This window comes from Candida parapsilosis, contig 005807, assembly GCF_000182765.1.
Source record: "Candida parapsilosis strain CDC317 annotated contig 005807".
NCBI lineage: Eukaryota > Fungi > Ascomycota > Pichiomycetes > Serinales > Debaryomycetaceae > Lodderomyces > Lodderomyces parapsilosis.
Genome location: NW_023503280.1, coordinates 1,457,539 through 1,468,538, shown reverse-complemented (window position 1 = coordinate 1,468,538; position 11,000 = coordinate 1,457,539). Strand labels below are relative to the sequence as shown.

The following is an 11,000-nucleotide window of genomic DNA, read 5'->3' as shown; positions in this document are numbered from 1 at the left end:
CTAAGAAACACGAAATACAACAACTCGAGATCAACATAGTGATCATGCCTCGTTATAATTAAAAAGATCAAGATTGATAACAATGATGACGAAAATAATACAAATTGTACGATCTACTCCTCATTAGCCCTAGATAGTAAGGATCTCAAATAGAAGGATTTACTCTGGAGTTAATAATATATCGCACAATTTTATTGCATTTTTATATCTTTGAACCTTTTTTTGACATCTTCTACTTCTACTACTTTCTTATTACTTGGTACAATGATTTAAAGTTTTTTAACGATATTACACGACTATTGATCTTTTGCTCTTTTCTATTTTTTGAACTTTCTTTTTTCATTGTTGGTGATAAAACGACCACAAATCCAACTCACGAAAAAACAAAAAAGATTTGCGCTCTTGCTTTGTGACATTATTTTGTACAATTATATTCAGTTGTCTATAGCAAACGTTAACATTTCATTTGAGGGATCTAAAACAGAATCGGTTTGAGTGGTAGAGAGTTAATCTATCTATATTTATTCTTTAAGTTCAGGACACAAGGTGTCAGAGTGTCAACGAACAAAAAATCACAAGACCTTGATGCTAATCTATCAAACGGTAGTGCTTGACGAAGAGCAAATCAAAATTTAAGATTCATAGATGCTTTGATCAATTTCCGTTTTAGTTTATTTTGGACGTTTTTTCAACTCACTTAACGAAAATCACCTCACTAAAGTCGTAGTAACTGCATTAAGTCCGGTCAGGATGGCTAGTCAATTCTTTTGTATTGAGATGGCTATAACCATAAATAGAAGCAATGGTGCTATTGAAGCAAAAGTTGGGTCATCTAAATACCTCAACATCAGTAAGGATTAAGAAGTTCATGTAGCTCTCCAGTAAGCGCCCACATTCTCACTGAAATACTATCTACTTTTTGAGTCGACACTAAACAATGGTCTCACACAAGCCAATGCATTCTGTTTCCACGTTTTTCTATTGATAGAGATAGACGAGTACATCTACTCTTTTGGTTTTGTGATTGCTTGTTGGTGGGTTGATCTTATTATGCCAGTGGGAAAAGACTAAATACACAACTTTCTTTGCGGAAATAATATACATTTCATTCCCGTCTTGGAATAGTAACAAATGTTTTATTAAACCATACAAAAACACATTCCAACGGCAATTTGGTGTTGAGGTAGAGATTTCCTGTCGTTTTTAAATTGCATCTTTAGCCATGAAATTAGTGTAGATTTTCGTGCAAGTTTAATCATAGTAAACGGGACATCACGTGAGAGACCTATGAAGCTTTACTTACTGCGAATGTCATACAATTTCGCAATGCTGATGGCTCAACCGCAGTGGCAACAATTGAATTTCCCGTTCCATTAAAGAAGGTCCACAGTGTTCAGTTAACTTTTGTTACGCTCAAACCTTCCAAAGGTCCCGATTTCAAAACTCTCGCGTTGAAACTCTATTTCAATTGCTCATGACGATATCTTAGATCTTTACATCATATATGAGTGCAACACCGGGAACACTACTCAAACAAGCCTGATGAGATCTCGAGAGAATCAGCTACATACTTGAGTATTGTGATCATCTAGTTTAAATGTAGTGAGATTGGCCCATTCGAAACGTTTGACTACAATGTTGGAAGTGAACTAATAGAACGTAGCAGAACACTACTTTTCTTGCGTTCAGGTTGATGATGTATTCAGCTAGGAACTATTGATTACCCAACTTTGTACGCGCTTACAAGTATTTGAATGAGGTCATTGACATTGAACGGAGACTTTTTTTCGAGACTTCGAAATACTTTTTGAATAATTAACATATATTTACTTCATAAATAATAAAGACCGAAAATAACATATAAAAGGATAGCAGAACTCATAAATTGACCGAAAATTTTGATAATAATAGTAACCCTAGATTCCAATGTAGAAGTAACCTCCAAGCTTGAACTGGGTAAACCGAAAATAAAATAAAAGCACTTTGGTAATAAACATCATCGATCGCAAAAACCCATCGATGTTGAGAAAAAATCGACCGACAAAACCATAGTAGAATGAATAAAAAAATAAAGGCAAAAAAATGTCTCAATATCAAAAACATCATCGTGAAACAATGATAGTTATTTCTCTTTTTTGACCATAAGGTTGGATTCAACAATATCGACATACTCTTTTAGATTCTAAAAGAAGATCATCACCATTACGCACATAACGAACCCAGTAATCGTAGATACCTTGGTGGTTGAAGCTGAACCTTCATATGTAGTAACTGATGAAGGCGACGAAGTGGCTTCGACTGATTGTGATGGCACTGTCGAATCAGTGACAGCTGTAGCCAATGTCGATCCTTCTCTAGTAGCACCAGCACTTGTATTCGATCCCATATCTCCAGCTCCTGATCCAGTGTTACCTGATCCGATTCCATTGTCTCCGGCTCCTGATCCAGTGTTACCTGATCCGATTCCATTGTCTCCGGCTCCTGATCCGTTGTCAGCACCAGTGTTACCTGATCCGATTCCATTGTCTCCAGCTCCTGATCCAGTGTTACCTGATCCGATTCCATTGTCTCCAGATCCTGATCCAGTGTTACCTGATCCGATTCCATTATCTCCAGATCCTGATCCAGTGTTACCTGATCCGATTCCATTATCTCCAGCTCCTGATCCAGTGTTACCTGATCCGATTCCATTATCTCCAGCTCCTGATCCAGTGTTACCTGATCCGATTCCATTATCTCCAGCTCCTGATCCGTTGTCAGCACCAGTGTTACCTGATCCAGTTCCGTTATCACCAGTGTTACCTGATCCAGTTCCGTTGTCTCCAGCACCAGTTCCATTGTCACCAGTGTTACCTGATCCAGTTCCATTGTCACCAGCACCAGTTCCGTTATCACCAGTGTTACCTGATCCAGTTCCGTTGTCTCCAGCACCAGTTCCATTGTCACCAGTGTTACCTGATCCAGTTCCATTGTCACCAGCACCAGTTCCATTATCACCAGTGTTACCTGATCCAGTTCCGTTGTCTCCAGCACCAGTTCCATTGTCACCAGTGTTACCTGATCCAGTTCCATTGTCTCCAGCACCAGTTCCATTATCACCAGTGTTACCTGATCCAGTTCCGTTGTCTCCAGCACCAGTTCCATTATCACCAGTGTTACCTGATCCAGTTCCGTTGTCTCCAGCACCAGTTCCATTATCACCAGTGTTACCTGATCCAGTTCCGTTATCACCAGCACCAGTTCCGTTATCACCAGTGTTACCTGATCCAGTTCCATTATCACCAGTGTTACCTGATCCAGTTCCATTGTCTCCAGCACCAGTTCCATTATCTCCAGCACCAGTTCCGTTATCACCAGTGTTACCTGATCCAGTTCCATTGTCACCAGTGTTACCTGATCCAGTTCCATTATCACCAGTGTTACCTGATCCAGTTCCGTTGTCTCCAGCACCAGTTCCATTATCACCAGCACCAGTTCCGTTATCACCAGTGTTACCTGATCCAGTTCCATTATCACCAGTGTTACCTGATCCAGTTCCATTGTCACCAGTGTTACCTGATCCAGTTCCATTGTCACCAGTGTTACCTGATCCAGTTCCATTGTCTCCAGCACCAGTTCCATTATCACCAGCACCAGTTCCGTTATCACCAGTGTTACCTGATCCAGTTCCATTGTCACCAGTGTTACCTGATCCAGTTCCATTGTCACCAGTGTTACCTGATCCAGTTCCATTGTCACCAGTGTTACCTGATCCAGTTCCGTTGTCTCCAGCACCAGTTCCATTATCACCAGAGCCTGATCCGTTATTACCATCAGGTCCAGGATTAAATCCACTAGGGGAATCGGTTGTCATACTAAGTAAGGAGTCTGTAGTTTGTCCAGCGCCAGCACCACCTCCAGTAGTTGCACTCTCAACACCAGATGAATAAGATCCAAGAAGACTGAACGAGAAATCATCAGAGGCTGTCAGCTTATCAAATGATGACGAACTATCACCACCAGTTGAATGTCCAGTGGCTTCACTTGCACCGCCAGTAGCTTGTCCTGATGACTCAGAAGCACCGCCAGTTGATCCAGCAGAGCTCTCATTGTTTGTGTCAGTGATCAATCCGGACTCAGTTCCAGATCCAGAGCTAGATGACGGTGGCTCAAACGTAGTGATGGTAGTCAAAGAACTGTCTGATACAGATACAATACCGGATTCGGTCTCCACACTTCCATCTGATTTAGTCACTGTCCAAGTGGTAGTCGTAGTTGTAGTTGTTGTTTCTGTGGTGGTGGTAGTATCAGTAGTTGTCAGAACTGAATATCCAGGTGTCGACAGACCACCAGTAGTTTCAGATCCATTACCAGTTGGTTCTCCAGTTGGTTCAGAGGCACCGCCAGTAGATTCAGATGCACCGCCAGTTGGTTCTCCAGTTGGTTCGGAGGCACCGTCAGTAGATTCAGATGCACCGCCAGTTGGTTCTCCAGTTGGTTCGGAGGCACCGCCAGTAGATTCAGATGCACCGCCAGTTGGTTCTCCAGTTGGTTCAGAGGCACCGCCAGTAGATTCAGATGCACCGCCAGTTGGTTCTCCAGTTGGTTCGGAGGCACCGCCAGTAGATTCAGATGCACCGCCAGTTGGTTCTCCAGTTGGTTCTCCGGTAGACTCAGATCCATTACCAGTTGGTTCAGAGGCACCGCCAGTAGATTCAGATGCACCGCCAGTTGGTTCAGAGGCACCGCCAGTAGATTCAGATGCACCGCCAGTTGGTTCTCCGGTTGGTTCAGAGGCACCGCCAGTAGATTCAGATGCACCGCCACTTGGTTCTCCAGTTGGTTCAGAGGCACCGCCAGTAGATTCAGATGCACCGCCAGTTGGTTCTCCAGTTGGTTCGGAGGCACCGCCAGTAGATTCAGATGCACCGCCAGTTGGTTCAGAAGCACCGCCAGTTGATCCAGCAGAACTCTCATTGTTTGTGTCAGTGATCAATCCGGACTCAGTTCCAAATCCAGAGCTAGATGACGGTGGTTCAAACGTAGTGATGGTAGTCAAAGAACTGTCTGATCCAGATACAATACCGGATTCGGTCTCCACACTTCCATCTGATTTAGTCACTGTCCAAGTGGTAGTCGTAGTTGTAGTTGTTGTTTCTGTGGTGGTGGTAGTATCAGTAGTTGTCAGAACTGAATATCCAGGTGTCGACAGACCACCAGCAGATTCAGATCCACTACCGCTTGGTTCTCCAGTTGGTTCTCCAGTAGATTCAGATCCACTACCGCTTGGTTCTCCGGTTGGTTCTCCAGTTGGTTCTCCAGTAGATTCAGATCCACTACCACTTGGTTCTCCTGTTGGTTCTCCAGTAGATTCAGATCCACTTCCAGTTGGTTCACCGGTAGATTCAGATCCACTACCAGTTGGTTCACCGGTAGATTCAGATCCACTACCACTTGGTTCTCCAGTTGGTTCTCCAGTAGATTCAGATCCACTACCGCTTGGTTCTCCGGTTGGTTCTCCAGTTGGTTCTACAGTAGATTCAGATCCACTACCGCTTGGTTCTCCGGTTGGTTCTCCAGTTGGTTCTCCAGTAGATTCAGATCCACTTCCAGTTGGTTCACCGGTAGATTCAGATCCACTACCAGTTGGTTCACCGGTAGATTCAGATCCACTACCACTTGGTTCACCGGTAGATTCAGATCCACTACCGCTTGGTTCTCCTGTTGGTTCTCCTGTTGGTTCTCCAGTTGGTTCTCCAGTAGATTCAGATCCACTACCGCTTGGTTCTCCGGTTGGTTCTCCAGTTGGTTCTCCAGTAGATTCAGATCCACTACCGCTTGGTTCTCCGGTTGGTTCTCCAGTTGGTTCTCCAGTAGATTCAGATCCACTACCGCTTGGTTCTCCAGTTGGTTCTCCAGTAGATTCAGATCCACTACCACTTGGTTCTCCGGTTGGTTCTCCAGTTGGTTCTCCAGTAGATTCAGATCCACTACCGCTTGGTTCTCCAGTTGGTTCTCCGGTTGGTTCAGATCCACTACCAGTTGGTTCTCCGGTTGGTTCTCCAGTTGGTTCTCCAGTAGATTCAGATCCACTACCAGTTGGTTCTCCAGTTGGTTCTCCAGTAGATTCGGATCCACTACCGCTTGGTTCTCCAGTTGGTTCTCCGGTTGGTTCAGATCCACTACCGCTTGGTTCTCCGGTTGGTTCTCCAGTAGATTCAGATCCACTACCACTTGGTTCTCCGGTTGGTTCTCCAGTTGGTTCTCCAGTAGATTCAGATCCACTACCACTTGGTTCTCCGGTTGGTTCTCCAGTTGGTTCTCCAGTAGATTCAGATCCACTACCACTTGGTTCTCCGGTAGATTCAGATCCACTACCAGTTGGTTCTCCAGTTGGTTCTCCAGTAGATTCGGATCCACTACCGCTTGGTTCTCCAGTTGGTTCTCCGGTTGGTTCAGATCCACTACCGCTTGGTTCTCCGGTTGGTTCTCCAGTAGATTCAGATCCACTACCGCTTGGTTCGCCAGTTGGTTCTCCAGTAGATTCAGATCCACTACCACTTGGTTCCCCAGTTGGTTCTCCAGTAGATTCAGATCCACTTCCAGTTGGTTCACCGGTAGATTCAGATCCACTACCACTTGGTTCTCCAGTTGGTTCTCCAGTAGATTCAGATCCACTACCGCTTGGTTCTCCGGTTGGTTCTCCAGTTGGTTCTCCAGTAGATTCAGATCCACTTCCAGTTGGTTCTCCAGTTGGTTCTCCAGTAGATTCAGATCCACTACCGCTTGGTTCTCCGGTTGGTTCTCCAGTAGATTCAGATACACTACCACTTGGTTCGCCAGTTGGTTCTCCAGTAGATTCAGATCCACTACCGCTTGGTTCTCCGGTTGGTTCTCCAGTGGATTCAGATCCACTTCCAGTTGGTTCTCCAGTAGATTCAGATCCACTACCAGTTGGTTCTCCAGTTGGTTCTCCAGTAGATTCAGATCCACTACCACTTGGTTCTCCGGTTGGTTCTCCAGTTGGTTCTCCAGTAGATTCAGATCCACTACCACTTGGTTCTCCGGTTGGTTCTCCAGTTGGTTCAAATCCGTTGTCAGTTGATTCAACTCCTCCAGAACTACTGGAATCAGTTATTGATCCAGTGCCAGTAACACTACCAGATTCCGTGTCAGTTTCTGAAGGCCCGGAGATGGTTGAAGATCCTCCTGTTTCTGATGGTGTTTCAAAAGTAGTAACAGTACTTGAAGAGTCTCCTGATTGCGTTATAACACCAGTTTCAGTTTCAACTGAGCCGTCCGATTTGGTCACAATCCACGTGGTTGTAAATACAGTGGTTTCTGTCGTTGTTGTTGTATCAGTGACAGTTGTCGTTGAGTCGTACGAGTTGGTGTCCGATGATGTTTCAAAGGTAGTAATGGTACTTGAAGAGTCTCCTGATTGCGTTATAACACCAGTTTCAGTTTCAACTGAGCCGTCCGATTTGGTCACAAGCCATGTGGTGGTAATCACTGTAGTTTCTGTCGTGAATGTTGTATCAGTGACAGTTGTGGTAGATTCGTACGAGTTGGTGTCCGATGGAGTTGCAATACCTGTTTCAGTTTCAACAGACCCATCCGAGTTGGTCACGAGCCAAGTAGTGGTAACCACAGTGGTGTGGGTACTTGTTGTCATGTCAGTGACAGTTGTGGTAGATTCGTACGAGTTGGTGTCCGATGGAGTTGCAATACCTGTTTCAGTTTCAACAGACCCATCCGAGTTGGTCACGAGCCAAGTAGTGGTAACCACAGTGGTGTGGGTACTTGTTGTCATGTCAGTGACAGTTGTGGTAGATTCGTACGAGTTGGTGTCCGATGGAGTTGCAATACCTGTTTCAGTTTCAACAGACCCATCCGAGTTGGTCACGAGCCAAGTAGTGGTAACCACAGTGGTGTGGGTACTTGTTGTCATGTCAGTGACAGTTGTGGTTGACTCATACGACAAACTATCAGCAGGAGTATTTGTAGTTGCATCTTTGGTTGTTTCAGGCAATGTCCTGATTGACAGAGTTGTTGGATCAGGATCAACTCCTGGGATTCCTGGAATAGGTTTGCATGGTTTACACTCTGGTGGCATACCTGGATTTGGTGGTGGACCATTGTATTGTACTGCACCATTGTATATTCCTGGTAATCCCCTACTTGTATCACTGACGATTTGGAACTTTGTAAAGTCATAGCCTGTACCAATTTCAAAGTTTTGAGTATACAACCCAACATACAATGTCAAAATACCATCTCTGGCATTGTAAGCCCATGGATTCTTTCCTGGTGTAGGGGTTGATAAAGTTGCTGTTAATCCAAGTTTGTTGGCGACGCCATTCTTGTCAGTACCAAAACCTCTAACATGGAAAGTTTGTGGATTGTTAGTCGATCCAACTGCCATGATCGATGTTTCACCACCATTCAAGTAAAAGATTTCACCCTCTGAGATTTGTAAATTGGTATTCATAAAGTAGAATGATGATTTACCTTGCGCAGTAACACAACCCGATCCCAACATACCAGTGAGTTGCTTCCAGTTTTGATTGGTGAAACAAATTTGTCCATTGTTAACCATTGTCTTTCCGTCATAACCCAAGTAGGTATAGCTGTCACTCTTCATCACTTGGTAGAAGTGCATGAACCCGTTGTTGTGGAAATCAGGTGCCTTGATCCAACTTTCCATGGAACCTTGACCCGAAGCAGCAAAAAACAAATCACCGTTGTTTTCAAACTTGTTACCCATGATTTTGAAAATGTAGCCTGAAGCACCTTTGATAGCATTGAATGAGACAACACCATTGTTGACAAAACCATAGATTGAATCGTACAAGGTAGCAGACAAAGTAATACTAGGTGAAACCGCTGATACGTAGAGGCCACCATTTTCATCAACCTGAATGTTTCCGTGGAAATCTGATGCAGCGTTGTTGATGATGGACCAAATTGCCCCTGGAAATATATGGACATCTCCAGTGCCAACATTTTGATTACCCCAATCAACAGTCTTACCTCCTTGAAAATTTCTAGCCCACGCTGTAGCTATTAATAGCCACAATACTAGCTGAGCTCTTAATAATAACCGCATAAATGAAATTTCAACAAAACTTCTAAGATGCTTATAAAGATATAATTAACGAATGAAGTAAGCTAAGTAAAGTTTGATAGTTTTTCCTGTAATAATTGGCATTTTCTTGCTGAAGAAATTTAACGCTATTTATAACTTTCCTGTACTTGTGTTGTTGAGACTTTGAAAGGGAAGCAGTGTTCGTGAAAACATAATTGCACCATTACTTGATTTTGGATATTTTCGGATACCTTTGAAAACTTAGCAGGGTCTGAATTTTAGATTGTGCATGCTTGAAGCGAACAAAGATTGATCGTTAAAAGATCCTGCATTTCAACTAAGCAAAAAAACAGTTGAGTGAGGATTTCGCAAAAAGGTTTGTTTTCTTAATAATCTCAACATATTCTGTTCCAACTCCTTAGAAGAATACCATCACTGTAAATGCTGAAAAAGGAACGTGGTTTATCTTTTTTCTATGCATCAGCAATGTTATTAAACTCGAGATCCCTTGTCTTTTTAGTAGCGATGGCGGAAAAATCTTGTAATACAAATATAGAAACACAAGTTTATTTGTCGTCTCCTCGCAAATTTATGCCTTAAGCTAATGCAACAGATTGCCAAAATCATAGGTTGCATTTTGAGGCATGTTTTCATTCCATTAAAAACTATCCAACCAGCCAAGCAAACAACGATTTGAACTAAATACACTTTTTGCACAGCAGGTATTCAAAAGTCCATAGTATAACATGCAACAACCTGGCTCTGTGACAATTGGTCCTTCAATGATGAGACCCCCTTTTTTTCGGAACGTATATGTATCCTTTATTGAAAGCAAATATTCTGATTTCAAATAGATGGACCAAAGTATACAATTGCAGTTTCTCAGCTCATATTTGCGCGTGTTGACAGTTTTCTCAGGTTTGGGCGATGTATTGCATTGTGCTCTCAACGTTAGCAGATTCCGAAGTTGAAAAAGCCAGCTTGTGTAGGTATTTTCAATATGCACTTGTTGCACATTACCAAGAATAAAACAAAGCAGAAACAAGAACCTACCCATTTGATTATTCTTGTTATTCTCTTCTACTTGCATCTTAGTTCCTACAAAGTACCTCTGCATATGTAAAATTTTCAATCGCACGATATCGCACTTTTCGAATTAGACGAGTTGATCAATACAAGGAACATTGCAATAGAAGATAAACCAAAATATTTCAATGTTGTTGTAGCTGCTTGTATATTTGTTTTGACTTTCTTTTATGTAGAAGGCACGTCAATGTGTTCAAAAATAATGTATGATAATGGGACGATTTTTTATATAATGCCGATGTATTCTTTATTTTCTAGGTTTTTCTCTCTTCTTTCTTTTTCTCTAGTTAAAATTTTATTAGTGTGCCCTACCCGGCTTTTCCTCTAAGTACTTTTGTGTTGTTTTTTTCGTAGTTAACATCCTTCTCGTAGATTCATGGCTTCTAATTCCTATAGGTCTAAATTTTTGACGAAGGGTTTTTCGAGTAGAGACGCATCTCAAGGTTGGAAATATGCACTCAGCTGCCATTTTTCACACAGGGTCTTTAGCCAAAGAAAGACTATGAGCTCTTTTAATTTTTCCACTTTAATAGTCATACGATTGATCAGAACCCTGCAGAAAATAACAATTAATGGCCAGCTTTATTCCAGGAATTATGTCGAAAGCTGGCTTGCTGTCAACACTCTTCACACAAATATACACTATCTCCCCAATATCTTTACTTGCTCGAGGGCTGCTCAATCGATCTGCAAAACTAATCGTCATTTTAAGCTATCCCATCGTTGATCCCTTCAGCTTAATCCACATGCTTTCTCTAGCCTATGGCTGGGGGTAATTGAATGATCGAAAGGGTCTCATGCAGCGTCGCGCCCTGCTTATTGTTTCAACTCAAAATGTTATTGCAGA

General features: G+C 42.7%; 1 protein-coding gene across 1 annotated transcript; it reads right to left on the bottom strand. All coding sequences in view use genetic code 12, as the record gives it.

The window, feature by feature from the left end:
* Window positions 1-2,182: 2,182 nt before the first annotated feature.
* Window positions 2,183-9,088, bottom strand: CPAR2_806400 (uncharacterized protein; the record flags this gene model as incomplete). Its single annotated transcript, XM_036808536.1, has 2 exons — window positions 2,183-2,634; window positions 2,719-9,088. The coding sequence occupies 2 exons, from the start codon at window positions 9,086-9,088 to the stop codon at window positions 2,183-2,185; spliced, it is 6,822 nt and encodes a 2,273-aa protein (XP_036665263.1).
* Between the last annotated feature and the right edge of the window lie 1,912 nt (window positions 9,089-11,000).